The sequence below is a fragment of the Giraffa tippelskirchi genome, chromosome 10, assembly GCF_054371585.1.
Source record: "Giraffa tippelskirchi isolate mGirTip1 chromosome 10, T2T-mGirTip1v1.2.pri, whole genome shotgun sequence".
NCBI lineage: Eukaryota > Metazoa > Chordata > Mammalia > Artiodactyla > Giraffidae > Giraffa > Giraffa tippelskirchi.
Window position 1 is genome coordinate 123,646,193 of NC_137284.1, and position 15,832 is coordinate 123,662,024.

The window sequence follows — 15,832 nt, forward strand, 5'->3', positions numbered from 1 at the left end:
CTCTGCTGTTAAGCTGTGGTCAAGCATGTCTTGAATTGGAAGAGAGCTGTTCCATTGCGTTTACTAGAAAGCAGCTTAAGAGGTGTGATTTCCACTGATAACTGACATGAGGTGTAATTGTTTGCACAGACTTTATCAGTCCAGGAGAAGTTATTTTCAACTAAATCAAGAAGGAAACAAATAGGAATGAAAATGCTTAAACTAAAATCAGATGTCTTTGATCAAGTCAGGTCGTATTCATATTTTTTGGTTCTTTATTTAACCTAATTCCAGAATGCAGGATTCATAAATTTTCTTGTAACATAAATAAACACTTTGAGCAAATAATGCTGTAAGATGCATCACATACTTTGTCAGAATTAACCTTTAAACTCACAAAACATACTCAACAGTGGGAAATTACTACTAAATGCCCCAATAATTACTAATTCTTATCCTAAATTCTTTCCTTTTAAATATTTTTGCAATGCTTGATCATTTTCTGTCTCATTTTGAAAGGGAAGAGCGTGAGAGAGAGAAAGAGAAAGTGGATTAAAATCCGGTTAAAACAATTTCTTAAAAATATAAAGATGACACTGCCTTTTGTATGTCCATAACGGTCTTGTGGTTTTCCCTGGGGGTGAAGATTTATACTGCTTGGGTAAATGCTTTTGATTTTATAGAACTGTGTGCCTGATTTTCACTCCCTATGCATACAATCAATGCAACATAATTATAAATACTCATATAAAAGACAATGACTGTTACTTTTTGGATATATGAGGCATGTTTTGAAGGTGTAATACCTGCCCACATTTTGAGCTCTTGTGTGTATGAAAAAATCTGGGTTTGTGCATCTTCATAATTCATAGCTGCACCCAAATGAAGAAAAGCAGATACAGTTAGCACCCACTTATCTGGTGGAGAGAATTTAATCACACAGCCAAGAACCAAGAAGTAAAATAAGTGAAAATATCTTCCAGGTCTGACAGAATTGTCACAAAGTCCCTGAAAACACCATTTAAAATGATGCATAGGAAAAAATTGAGGAGGTTGAGGAGGTGGGTCAGATGGTATGAATCCTTAATTTACACCAAGTTCTAGTAGGTTTATTTCTCTAGTTTCCAAGAATGGATGACTGTGTTAAGTTTGAAGGCTGCTAGAGGCAAGACCATGAGCATCAGCAGTGACTGCTAACAGGAGGGGAGGAGAGAGAACCATGCCCAGGCCCGCTGGCCATCCACCTGACCCCTGATGCACCTGACCCTGAACCACAATGATTCATTTGGGATTGTTCAAAACTGAAGACCATGAAACATTCACTGAGTAGGTGTCAGACTTTCAAATTTATGTAATAGATTACTCCACTCAATTTTATGTTGTTTTAGGAAGGATACATCAGTTTCTTCCAGAATAGTTAAATAGGACATTTGGGCTCTGCAGGATTCCTGGGTTATGTGGGACAATTAAACTTAGTGCACCAACTAGCAAGATTTGTGTTACAAAACAAAGCAAAACAAAAGAAAACAATTCCAACATCCTTTTATAATGTCCTAAGTGATGTATTTAAAATATAACTGAATTTTTCAGATGCACTTTATAAAATGTATAGTGTTTGATCAGGCAGTCAGCATGTCCCTATTGAATTTTCAGCATCATTGTACATCATGGTATCACAGTGTCAATGATATGAAACAATACCAAGATGACTCCTTTCCTCTATCAGTACCATTCCCTCCCCCCCTTTAAGGAGCAAGTACAATATACAGTGAGTAATGGACATTTCCTGCACTGTAGACCTCTTCTTCTGGGTTCTATACCTGGTGGAGTTCAGCTTTGGGCACTTCCGTAGTGCTGTGAGGGAATGTTGTAATGTTGTACATTAATAGTTTTTCTCTCTTATTTTATTCTCTTAATCATATTCTTAGATTCTCAAAGGAGGCCAGCAGGAGCAAACTCTTAAAAAAAAAGGGAGGGGGGAGTAAAATATCATTTTTTTAAAAAAAAAGGTTGTTGTATTTACATTCGAAAAGATGCTTGTTGGAGAAAATTTGGACAAGAGAAATGTATAGGGAGGAAAATGAAAACTACTTGAATTCAACAAACACATGTATAATAGTCACGCCCAGGACTTAAGGAAACTCACAGTGGAGGATGCAACCATACCCTTGTCTATGCTTGACATACCCACTCTCCTGCCCCATGGGGAGGTTCTGTGTCACTTTTTCCAGCCATTCCTCAGGACCTGTTCACAGGGTCTCATTTGGAATTGCTTTTACTGCCTACTACACTAGGCAAAATCTTCAGATTTTTCGAAGGAGCTCATAGCCCTTCTGAGGCCTGTTTGGTGTACACATCAATTCTTGGGAGTGTTTTGGGCAATAGTGGTGTGACTGCTACATGCAGACTGCCAGGATGACCACGTATGGAAGGTAACATTCACAACGCGAGTTCTGGTGTGTTTACTATTTTATCGCCTCAGAGTTGTGAAGGCTCCCGTCCTGATCTTGGACTTCTTTCTTTATTGCTTCTTAAAACTCAGGAAAAACTTTAGTATCAGGGGTGCTCCTCATGATAAAATCTGGTACAGCTATTTTCAGTTCTTTCAGTGAATCACTATTTAGAAAAAAAAAAGTTTATTTTCAGATTTGTCAGAGATAATCAGGGCAAGTGGGAGCAGAAGAACTATTTTAAGTAAGCATACACACAGAAACCTCAAAAACAGCGATGACTGACCTGAGCCAGAGCAGGAGAGGAGGCTGGTGTGGGCCCAAGGGGAATGTTGGGGCTGCAAGAAAGGAACCCCCAGTTTACTCCAAATGTCCCTCTGTCAGGCCATGTAACATCTCTGGCCAACCTGTATATTTGCTGCCCTTGTGCTGGGATTCTGGAAGCCTGACCTAGGACAAGGAAGAGTGGGAGGGAGCATGCATTTGAAGTTTTTTTTTTTTTGCATTTGAAGTTTTTAAAAGTGTGTGTGTGTGTGTGTGTGTGTATGTCTACATGTGACATGGATTCTAGCAGGGACTTTCGAAAGGACTCCTTTCCTTGCAAGTGTGGGAGAGATGAAAACTAGTACTGATATTATGTCTTTGTCTAAAATTCACTTCACAGGACTTCCCTGGTGGTTAAAACTCCAAGCTCCCAATGCAGGGTGTGTGGGTTCAATCCCTGGTCAGGGAACTACAGTCCACATGCTGCAACTAAAAAGCCTGTATACCACAACTAAGTCTGGGCAAAGCCAAATAAATAAAATATTAAAATTCACGTGACAGTGTCATTTTAAAAATAAAAAATGAGGCATTCCCTGGTGGCTAAGTGGTTAGGACTCTCCAAACTCATTGCTGAGCATCTGGGTTCAGTCCCTCGTTGGGAAACTAACATCCCACAAGCCGTGTGATGCGGCCAAAAAAATAAATGCAAATAAAAAAGTGTTTTGGAGTCTCTTCCTCCTGGCTTGGTGGCTTCCTTCAGCCTTTGCACTCTGGCCAGTCTTGCTTCCTGGCTAGGGGCACGTGTTGGCACCTCTTTCTTGCTCTCCTGTCTGGGTTCAAGTTGGATTCAGTGGCTCTACTGCCTCATGTGCTGGTATTATTTGCTTGGTCCTGAACTTGCAAGGATTCTTCCACAAATTCTTCAGATTAATTTCAGCATCAGTTGTGAAGACAATGTGGCGATGTGGCTTCATGTATGGGAATTCTGTTTCAAAGTGTTCTGCTTATACAGGTTGGACTTTCTTTCCTTTGCAGACCCTCCTCATCTCTTTCCTGCATTCCATCCTCCTGTACCAATTGATGCCAGACACCACGAGGGCCGTTACCATTATGATCCATCTCCGATCCCTCCGTTGCATGTGTAAGTATTACAACTTTGCCCATTAAAGAAACAGAACAAAATACTGGCTTTTACCATCTCAGGATTTTTGTTACCAACACAGCTACTGGGCTTGGGAGCTGTGATAGAAGTCTAAGATTTACTTTTGAAATACGGCAACCTATCTGTTCCTGGACTCACTGAAGCACATCCCTGCTGCTTCCTGAAGAATGCCTGTCATACGAGGTAGCTGGCAAGTATTTCCTATATATTTTTGCTGACGTGTGCTCTGTGGCCTCTAAATACTAAATTAAAAAGCAGAGGCCTAATGGAAGGTTCTCACTCAGAATATGTATTTGGTCAAGAGTGGATTTGAAATTTCTCATGCTCTGATTTCTATTAATGGGAAAGCCCTGTTCCAGGGATCACAATGAGTCATAATGAAATTTTCATGGTAAATTTTCATAGCCCCTGTGGTGTCTACTCCAACAGTCACTTGATTGATGGGAATGTCACCCAAACAAAATGGCAAATCTGATCGAGCACATGGTTTACACAGAGATAAAAGGCAAGAATGAGGGTGATAACCAACATACATTAGAAAAGGAAGAAAAGACAGATATCATATGATATTACTTATATGCAGAATCTAAAATAAAATGATATGAATGAACTTATTTACAAAACAGACTCTTTGACATAGAAAACAAATTTATGGTTACCAAAGGTGGGAGGAGATAAATTAGGACTTTGGGGTTAACATATACACACTACTATATAAAAAATAAATAAGCAACAAGGACCTACTGTATAGCACAGGGAACTCTGCCCAATATTCTGTAATAACCTAAACAGGAAAAGAATTTGAAAAAAAGTAGATATATGTATATGTGTAACTTTGCTGTGCACTTGAATCTAATACAGCATTGTTAATCAACTCTTCTCTAACATAAAATAAATATTAAAAAAAGAAGAAGACAATGTCCTGGAAATAAATGGGGTATCGCTCAGTTTGGGGGGAAAGAAGATTAGGTATTCAGGATAGCCTGCACCTAAACTGAAATGACCTTCTTTTGTAGTGTTGTCCAGAAAACTGATATATACTGTAACAAGGCAAGTCAACCTTTGAGAGGAGCTGGCCCTTTGAATGGCCTAGATTTTACATTTAGTCATGTTTGGTAATTACCCTTCATTCTGAGACAGTAAAGTTAGAAAGCCCAAAAAATACTTTGAAGAATAATGCTAGTTATTTGGATGGTAGATTGCATCTCCATGGCTATTCGTTACAGCTGTGTAATTACATATACGTCAAAGAAAAATGAAGTTGTTTTAAAACAAGTCCTCCTCTGTGAACAGAATTAATTGATATTAACAGCCCTAACTATATGCCCAAGTACACATATAATATTTTACCCACAGTTTTTTGGATCCATCTCCCATTACTGAACTGTAATTTCAGAGCAGATTTGCCTGGAGGTAAGTCATAAATCTGTGCTCAGACTTCTATAAGCATTAAAGGAGAAGTGGATATTTAGAGAGAATGCAGAAACTTGTGACTTATTCTTTGACTTTTCCCTGGAACACAAGTATTTTCAGGGTTCTAAAGCCTGCTAAAAATACATTCAGATAAAACCAACAGGCCCATTTAAAGCTCCCTATACAAAGGGAAGAAAACTCCAAATTCAGGCTGAAATCTGCCATGGAATGCATCCTGTTCTCCCAAAGTTGCAGTACTGAAGGGACCCAAGCTTCTCAGATGAGGATGTGCTCTATGGTACAGAGCCAACAAGGGCCCACCGGACCTGGGAGATGCACAGGACTGATTTCACCCAGATTGAAGTCTCTGCAGTGATGAAGTGATTTGGATCAGATTTTCTATGGAATTTCAGAGTACTTCAGTCTTTCAAAACTCATCTTATAGAGAAATTTCAAAAAATGAATTCATATGATAGAATGAGGGCTTCCCTGGTGGCTCAGAGCTAAAGAATCTGCCTGCCATTGCAGGAGACTCAGGTTCGATCCCTGGGTTGGGAAGATGCCCTGGAGAAGGAAATGGCAACCCACTCCAGTATTCTTGCTTGGGAAATCCCATGGACAGAGGAGTCTGGTGGGCTACAGTCCCTGGTGTTGCAAGGAGTCTGACACGACTTAGCCACTAAACAACAGCAAGATGATAAAATGAGCTAGTTCCTCTGGGTTCATTATAGTGTGCCTTGTAGTTGAATTTGTCAATTAAAACCCCAAGCCTTGGTTCTTGGTTTTTGGTTCTTTAACTTCCCTGGTGGCTCAGCCAGTAAAGCGTCTGCCTACAATGCGGGAGGCCTGGGTTCGATCCCTGGGTTGGGAAGATCCCCTGGAGAAGGAAATGGCAACCCACTCCAGTACCCTTGCCTGGAAAATCTCATGGACAGAGGAGCCTGGTAGGCTACAGTCCATGGGGTCACAAAGAGTTGGACACGACTGAGTGACTTCACTTTCACTTTTCTTGGTTCTTTGGCAGAATTGTAAGAATAGAAAGCCCTTGTATAGATCCCTGTTTGTTCTAGGTCCTGATTGCTGTATCTAAAGAATTAGCTTGCTAGAGATAAAAACACCACAGGCAGGTCAAATCTGGAGAATCCCAGGGGAGAGGGTTGCATTTCCTATATGGCTGCTGAGCTGGGATTTTTGTAGATTTTAGTATTGTTGACCCGTTGTATCTTTGAGGGGTCTGCATTCGAGGATTCAACCAACCTTGTATTAGAAATATAGGAGAAGAAAACTCCAGAAAGTTCCAAAAGCAACACTTGAATTTCCATCACACTGACAACTATTGACATAGCATTTCCATTGTATTGGGTACTATAAGTAATCCAGAGATGATTGAAGTTTGCAGGAAGACATGCCTAGGTTATACAGAAACACTATGCCTTTTTATGTAAAGGATTTGAAGATCCATGGATTTTGGTATCTGTGATAGTCCTGGAACCCTTCAGATACTGAGAGATGATTATACTTCCTGCTTTTTCAGCCAAGCTTTAGGATCATTAACAGCAATTGACTAAATTGTTCTCTAGTTGCCTAAATGTTTAGTAACCAAAGCTTCATCCTATAAGGCTGGTAGATAATCCTGAAGCTCCAAAGAGAAGCTCTGGAAGGTGCTATGGGGGATGTCACTGTCTCCTGGGACTGCTGGACATTGCAGAGTCCTGGATGGAAACACTGAACTTCTGAAGTAGTCTCTTGGAAGCTGGGGATAGTCTCATCTCGGCTTTTATAAAGTGACATTCTCCCTGCATTACCCTCAGTGGTCTTCCCTCCCTGCATGGCAAACTCCTGCTTAAACTCCTTACCCTCAAGGCCTAACTCATTCTCATTTTTCTTCTTTCTGTTTTTTGACCAAGCAGCATGTGATCTTAGTTTCCCAACCAGAGAGTGAATCCGCACCCCTTGCAATGGAAGCACCACTGAACCTGCAGGGAAGTCCCTCAAGGCCTATTTCAAATATCACCTTTGCAGGCAGTCTCAAAAGTTGTTCCTAGAGACTGTTCCTCAAGCGCTTTGTGTGCCTTTATTGCAGCCAAATATTCTTGTCTGGTTAGTCATTGCTTAGCGGTCACCGTACCTGCTAGATTTGCAGGCAGTCACTTGGTCAGGTGCCTAGTTAAATATGCTCCGTAGACCTTCAAAGGGTCCAGTCTGGAAACAGCGGACTAGCAGTCAGAGAGCTTGAATTGCGCTCTTGCTTTGCACTTGTTGGTGCTGGGAATTGGCAACCTACAATTTCCATATATTAGTTCCATTCCATGAAAATGAAGCTACCGGCCTTACCCGACTCTTCAAATTGCAAATCAAAGAGTTCAATGAAATCATGTTCTTGTTAGCACCCTTGTGAGCACCGTTGAAAGCAGGATGCTCTAAGCAAATGCAGAGAGTTAGCAGACAGACAATTGAGGGCATGACAAACACTCAGAGATGAGATTCTGGCCTGGCTCAATCCTGAATCCCTGGGATGCTTTGGCACCTTCTTAGATGCAAATGTAGATATGCCTGTGACAGATCATTTTAGGGGTGGAGGGTAATGTGGGTGAATATGACTTGGTTACTGAAATCTTCAAAGCACATCTTTGCTTAGAGGATAACCTAGAAAAGTAAAACGATTTTATCTGGAAGTTGAATTCCACAATGCTTGCTTTATAATTAGCTTCTAGACAATGAAATCAAGTGAGCTTACTGATTTTTTAGAATAAATATTTTTAATTGTAAGTAGACAAAATTGGGGGGATAGTCTCACTGTTTCATACACATGTTTGTTCTGGTGCCAGTGTCACGAATTAAATGGTAAGTCTCTTGGAAACAGGATGTGTGTTGATGATGGAAATGCCAACAGATCTCTGTTTAGAAGGATGGCAGGCACTGCGATAATTATGCTATCATATCCTATCATTAATGATTCTATTGAAAGAGGTTTATAAATTGCTCCTCTTTTTAGATAAACCACCCTATATTAAGGCATCAACGATATGGCGCAGAATTAAATTAAAATCTCATAAAATGAAATATGCTCTGTATTAGCTGTTTGACACTTAATTTGCCTCTGAATGAGTAGAGGAAATCACAAATTAACCTGCCTTTGTTTTTCCAACCATGGCTTATTAGGTGTTAGAACAACTGCAATTACAGCCTAATAATAACCACCAAGCCTTATAAATATGTACGGAAATACGTCAGTTTGTGTTAAAGAACCCACTTTGTTAAGTGGAATGCCTTTCTTTAGCTTACCCGATTTACTCTCACAGTCTTATCAGAGTTTATAAGGCAGTGTAGACAGAGTATAGAAACTTAAGTTGTTCCAAATACAGTTCTCAAAATAATGTTAGAATTTATTAGCATTTTCTTTCTTAACTTAAAATCATGAATTTCAGTTCAGGATTTTAAAGTGAGATAAGAAATATTAGTGTCATCTTTCCCTGAGTTGTCATGTAAAGATTGTCATAGAAAATGTATAATTCCTACATTATGTTTATTTAATTCAAGCAGTTTGAAAATTAAGAAACACTGGATATGGGGTATATCTGGTTTTCTTCTAAAAGTTATTCTTCACTGAATTCACCAGAACTTTTGTTCAGTAGATAATTGGAGCATCTTGTTCTCTCGCAAATCATTTGCTTTGACCACAGAGTTCATGTTTTATTAAGCCATGGAGAAAAAAGTACAATGTTTTACAAAAATATTAATGAGTATATTTTATTATGTTGCTGAGATCATTAGGAGCGTAAATAACAGAACCTGGAATCTGTAGCCACATAGTGCTGGCAGAAATTTCATGTGGTTATTTCTTGATCTTGGCCTTATCTCTGTTTCCTGCTCTGCACTGTTCCCATCAGGGCTACAGCTCCAGGAGGCATTGTTGTAGCCTATGGGGATGGATGATGTTCTCTAGGCGAACGATTACTACTTATTTTAAAATCCCACTTGGAAATTTAAATGATTGGGATATTGCATCCCTCTGCCCTAGAAACAGTTGTTTCAAGTGACTACTTTCACTTGCATTTTGAGTGTATGCTTTTTTTCTTGGCTTTACTGTTAGAACATATTGAAGCATGGGCTTACTTTTGAAAGCTAGACAGGGTGTATTCATAGAAACCCAAATTATAAAGTTTTAATTCCACATTCATTCTGGATTTTCACTTGAGAAAAAATATTGATCTTTTACATAGAGTTATTTTAAGCCAAAGTTTTCCCATTTATGGACCAGTATGAATTGAATTTCAGACGGTCCATGTGCTTCTTGCTGAGCTTGGCAATTTATTTTTTTCAAAGCAGGATCAGCCTCAGTTACTAATTCATGACAATAACTAGAGCCCCACAGATCTTGCCAGTAGAGCTGAGAGCTATCCTTGTCGTGTGCTATGAATGCGAGCAGCGCGGCACCCTAAGCCGGTGCTCTGACAGGCTGTCGCATTTCACCATCCACTTTACTGATTCATTTTAGAAAATCAGCTTCATCTTTTCTCTCCTGGGGGAAATGAGCACTCATGTTCTCTTCGCTTCAGCAGCTCTTTTTTTTTTTTTCCCCTCTCTTAGTTGAGTCAATGTGCCTCTTTCTAAGACTGCCTGACTCCCTGGAATTATTCCACCTAAGTAAGAAGAGCTGTTCCTCCCTCCAAAAGTGGTCCACTTCCCGGCGCCTGGAGAGAGGACAGTACATGGTAGATCATTAATATTAGCTGGGAAAGAGAGGGCTTTGAAAATAAGTAAGGCTTCCCTCAACCCTTTTAGAGTTAGAGCTAGGAGATGAGTAGCAAGTTTGGAGTCTGAATAAATACATTTCTTTCCAGACAAAGAAATCTCTAAGAAAAGATAGATCATTATGGTAAAAGCTTAGAGAAAGAAAGAGGCAGTGGATGACCAGAACTACTACTCAGTTCCTCTCTGACCTCTCCTCCCTCCCTCCCTAGATTCAGCACCAGTGTGAGCTAGCTACTCTGCCTAGTGGAGCTCCTCTAATAACTATTCAGAAGCAGCCTTCAGTCTAGCCATCTACTTAAACTTTGGGATGGGCTCCTAATGTATAATAGTGATTTCATTCTTTTCAGTCCCAGGAAAGTCTCCAGCAAGATGCAGAGACTAAGCAAAACTTTGTGTTTGGGGGCATAACTGGTTTGGAATATTTTAGTAGTGCAATTAAAAATTAACAAAGGCAAGTCCTTTCTCCCCTCCTGTGTTTGTGCTCTACCCTAAATGTTATTAAGACTGATAAAGTGTGATGACATCTCAGATTTCAGGCATGCTTCATTTTACTATGCTTCTCTTTATGGTGCTTGCAGATATTTAACTTTTTACAAATGGAGGGTTTGTGGCAACTGTGTTTTGAGCAAGTCTATGGGTACATCTTTCCAACAGCATTTGCTTACTGAGGGTTAGCATTTTTTAACAATAAAATATTTTTAAATTTAATGAATATTTAATAAAATATTTTTAATGAAAAAACGTTGACTTTTTTTAGACATAATGCTATTACTCACTTAATAGACTAAAGTATAGTGTGAACATAACTTTTATATGCACTACTACGTGGGTGCTCAGTCATGTCTGCCTCTGTGACCCTATGGACTTTAACCCACCAGGCTCCTCTGTCCATGGAATTTTCCAGGCAAGAGTACTAGAGTGGGTTGCCATTTCTACTCCAGGGCATCTTCCCGACCCAGGGTTTGAACTCATGTCTCCGGCATCTCCTGCAATGGCAGGCAGTTTCTTTACCACTGCAGGACCTGGGAAGCCCTTATATGCCCTGGGAAATCAAAATATTCATGTGAGACACTTTATCGTGATATTTGCCTTATTATAGTGGCCTGGAATCGAACCCCCAGTATCTTGCAGGTAAGCCTATGTGTCAACTACTGACGCTACACTTTGTACACTTTGTAACACTCACTTCTACCCTAAGAAAAGAAAAAAAGAAAATGAGCTAGGTTATAACCACATGTCTTGCAGGTAAAGACGATCTGTGTATGTCTTGGAATTTGCTAGGCTCTGTCCGTGCCTTTACAGAGCGACTTCTGGATAGTTATTGCTTTCCATGATGATAATGGGTTATCCCTTTTTAGGGCCGTGCAGGATGACTGCCATCCTCTTTGTTTTTATTTTTTTACTTTAGTGAAGTGTGTCATCTCCTGCCAACAAAATTAGCACACTTAGGACTCAAAAGGACACCATGGCTACTGAGGATGGTATTAATATAAATACCTATTGCAGTGTCAGATGCTGTTCACCACCAAATACACTGTGTGTGCATGCTAAGTCCCTTCAGTTGTATCTGACTCTTTGTGACCTTATGGACTGTAGCCTGCCATGCTCCTCTGTCCATGGGATTCTTCAGACAAGAATACTGGAGTGGGTTGCTATGCCCTCCTCTAGGGGATCTTCCTGACCCAGGGATTGAACCTATGTCTCTTAAGTTTCCTGCGTTGGCAGGCAGGTTCTTTACCACTAGCGTCACCTGGGAAGCGTAAATATATCGCCTGACGTTAAATCAGTTTCTGGTTAATGGTCCGAAGTCACCTTATGTGACTGAGTACCATTTAACTTAAATAACTGCCTTCCCAGACCTCTCACGTGGAAATAAAATTAATGAAATTAGCAATCTTTAATTGATAATATAATATGGGGTACCAAAATTCCAAATATGAGGGTAAAAAAGAAATGACAGCCATTCACAATAAAAAAATATATATATAACAATGGCCATAACTGTAAAATGACATTTTTCGGTACTTACTGTGAGCATAGTTTTAGAGATTTTACAAAACTATCTCATATAATAGAATAGCCAGCCTTATGATGGAGTTATTATCAGTAGCCTCTTTCCCAGGATATGGAAACCTTGACATAGAAAAGTTAACGGTTGTGGTTATTTAAACCTAGACATCAGACACTACATTCCTAGTGCTTGACTTTCATCCTCTCCTCATGAAAATGAACACTGGAGCCTTTGCTGCTCCAGTTTACTTATATGTATGTATGTGCTTGCATACTAAGTCGCTTCAGTTGTGTCCCACTCTTTGCGACCCTGTGAACTGTAGCCTGCCAGACTCTTCTGTCCATGGGATTCTCCAGGCAAGAATACTGGAGTGGGTTGTCATGCCCTCCTCTAGGGGATCTTCCCAACCCAGGGATCGACTCTGTGTCTGCGTTGGCAGGCAGATTCTTCAGCACTAATGCCACTTGGGAAGCCTATTTATATATATGAGGAGCCTGGCAGGCTACAGTCCATGGAGTCATAAAAGAGTCAGACATGACTTAGTGGCTAAACAACAACAGTTTTATATATATATATATACACACACACACATACACTATATACTTACCAGATGAGCCCAAATAAGTCTAACAATACCTGATAGGAAATTTTGAATGTCACAGACTGTCATTGTCTTCTGCAAAATTCTAAGTTAGTAATATGACAGTGATGAGAAAAGCTAGTAAAAGCCTTATCTGTAGCCACCAGTTCCACCCCCCCCCCAATTAGATATACATCAAGGTTTGCTACTGTAGGACTTGTGATGCCTAACATCTGGACATTGATATAAATAGCTTCATGGAGTGTTCAGTGAATTGTAATTGATCACTTGGTAGAATTGTTGAAAAATACTTAATAGTGGCATTTGAGAGGACCATAAGAAAACATGGATAAATAGTGATCAATGATTACAACTGTATACTCTATAAAATGTAAGCCATATTGGATGAGATTGCAACATGTATCTGCCTGGAACCTTCTTGCCTTAGGTGTCCATGGCTTGCTCCCTTGCTTCATGCATTTCCCTGAACAGACATCTCCTTATCAGAGAGGTCTTTGGTTAAGAATCATTTAATGACTAGGGATTGCCAAACTGGCCTGTGAACTATCCAGCCAGGGCCTGTTTTTGTAAATAAAGTTTTATTGGAATCCAGTGACTGTCACTTGTTTACTATTGTCTATTCTATGGCAGCTTTAGCAATCAAGGGCAGTGTTGAGTAGTTGAGATAACGAACAAAACCTATAACACAAAGTTTGCCAAGACCTGATCTAAATTAACACATTCTTTCTAGCCTCACTATCCTCTTTCTCTGCTTTATTTTTCTTTTCAGTTAGGGTGTAGTTGCTTTACAATGTTGTGTTAGTTTCTGCTGTAAAACAACATGAATCATCTATATGTATACATATATGTCCTCCCTCTTGAACTTCCCTCCCACCCCCTTACCCCCATCCCATCCATCTAGGTCACGTCATTCACCTGTTTTTAACTTCTAGGCTACTTTTCATCGCTACTCCCAACATTTCTCATTGTATATCATATCAGTTCAAAAAAGAAAATGTCTTATTGTTTGGTTATCATTTCTCATGATCAACTAAATAACTGTAAAGCCTGCCTCATTTTCAAGCACCACCTTAGACCATCTACATCCACAGTTCCTAGTCTAATTATGAAAATATAGGTGAGTTTCAATTCCTAAACTTTAAAAATTTTAATGAGCTGTCAGATGAATCCCCACACACTTTACTTTGCATTAAGAAATGAACAGGAAACCAAGACATGGTGCTCTGAGGGCATATGACTTTTTTCTGTTTTGCAATATTCCTTTTTTTAAAAAAAATGAAATACAGTTGATTTACAGTGTGTTAATTTCTACTGTATAGCAGAGTGATGCAATTATACATATCAGTGCAGTTCATTCACTCAGTTGTGTCCGGCTCTTTGCAACTCCATGGACTGGAGCACGCCAGGTCTCCCTGTCCATCACCAGCTCCCGGAGCCTACTCAAACTCATGTCCATTGTGTTGGTGATGCCATCCAACCGTCTCATCCTCTGTCGTCCCCTTTTCCTCCTGCCTTCAATCTTTCCCAGCATCAGGGTCTTTTCAAATGAGTCAGCTCTCCTCATCAGGTGGCCAAAGTATTGGAGTTTCAACTTCAGCATCAGTCCTTCCAATGAATATTCAGGACTGATTTCCTTTAAGATGGACTGGTTGGATCTCCTTGCAGTCCAAGGGACTCTCAAGCGTCTTCTCCAACACCACAGTTCAAAAGCATCAATTTTTCTGCACTCAGCTTTCTTTATAGTCCAACTCTCACATCCATACATGACTACTGGTAAAACCATGGCTTTGACTAGACGGATCTTGTTGGTAAAGTAATGTCTCTGCTTTTTAATATGCTGTCTAGGTTGGTCATAGCTTATATGCATACATTCTTTTTCCTATTCTTTTCCATTATGGTTATCACAGAGTATTGAATCCTTGTTCTATACAGTAGGACCTTGTTTATCCATTCTATATACAATAGTTTTGTTCTGCTATATTTCTAACGACTGAAATACTGAATTTGATCATTGGTTACAGAGAAAGCAGGCCCTAATTGTAGTGCATATTCACAGAGTGAGCGCCAGCTTCTTGGATAAATTCCTGTGTTCTTTGTGCTGCGCTCAGCAGTCCGGCCCTGAGCAGATATTGACTGAAGGTATTCACTGCCACTGAACCAGAAGTGGCCAGCTCTATAGAGCCTGCTGTCCAGCCTGTTGCGGGGGCCTGGGGGGTACTGGACTGTAACAGACTTTTTTCTTTGAGTACAATGCTCCCACTCATGTTAAGCCTGGCTTCAAAGAAAACAGAAATTTACTGCCATCGTTGTATTTATTTTTCAAAGTATGTGGTGGAGAAAATTGAACTTTCACAGAATTTGTCCCAATGGGAAGGCACTTTCTGGTTAGTTTTGGGGTGATAAACACCACCCAAAACCCAAGCTGCCTGCAGCTGTTCCTCTGTGGTCATCTTTCCTTCACTTAGGTAACTGAACCCGCTTTTTCCACCTAAACAAAGACATGCCATTTCCTATAGCTGCTCAGCAGGCTGAGTTTACTTCAGACCCTTCCCCAGAGGAACAAAGGCCGCAGACCGAGGGCTGCCTGTCACTCATTTCTTTTTGTTATTGTTGCATCCCCACCCCTGCCCCCAGCGAAATTCATGCATAAAATATATATATATATATATATATATATATATATATATATATATATATATATATGTATATATAGTATTCACAGATTTGTTTTCAGGAAACTGCTTGCTAACTTTTTGAATCCTAAGTAACAAATCAGCTAGACTTTTGCATTTTTGATGATCCGAGTCAGCTAAGCACACAAAAAGGAAGAGCAACAAGAAGGTCTGTCTTCAAACTCATTCTCTGAGTCCTAGGGTAGTGATGTGTTTGCAGAACATACATCAGATAACTATATTGAAAAGAAATTTGAAAAACGACATGGACCCTCTTTTTAGTTCTGATGTGATCTTTGTAAGAGGCATATCATAACAGTAATGGACATCATTACATTGAAGTTGGGAAAAATGAACCAGTTAAATGACTTATTGGTCTCATGTTTACCTCCTGTGTTAACCTAGCTGAATTGGTGATAACTGCATCAATGTTTATAACTCTGGAGTTAAAACTTCAAGTGTAATGTGAAAGATGTACCCGTACCTGGCACCTCTGTTTCTCCTTTCCTATTGTCTCTATCTCCC

The 15,832-nt window shown here is 39.8% G+C and overlaps 1 protein-coding gene across 5 annotated transcripts in view; it reads left to right on the forward strand.

Moving 5' to 3' along the window:
- GLI3 (GLI family zinc finger 3) overlaps nucleotides 1-15,832 on the forward strand; it is a 306,186-nt gene that overhangs the window by 165,121 nt on the left and 125,233 nt on the right. For all 5 annotated transcript variants that reach the window (XM_081531099.1, XM_081531098.1, XM_081531097.1 and 2 more), the window contains one exon: nucleotides 3,729-3,834. In XM_081531099.1, the coding sequence (XP_081387225.1) occupies nucleotides 3,729-3,834 (106 nt within the window). The remainder of the gene's footprint in view (nucleotides 1-3,728; nucleotides 3,835-15,832) is intronic.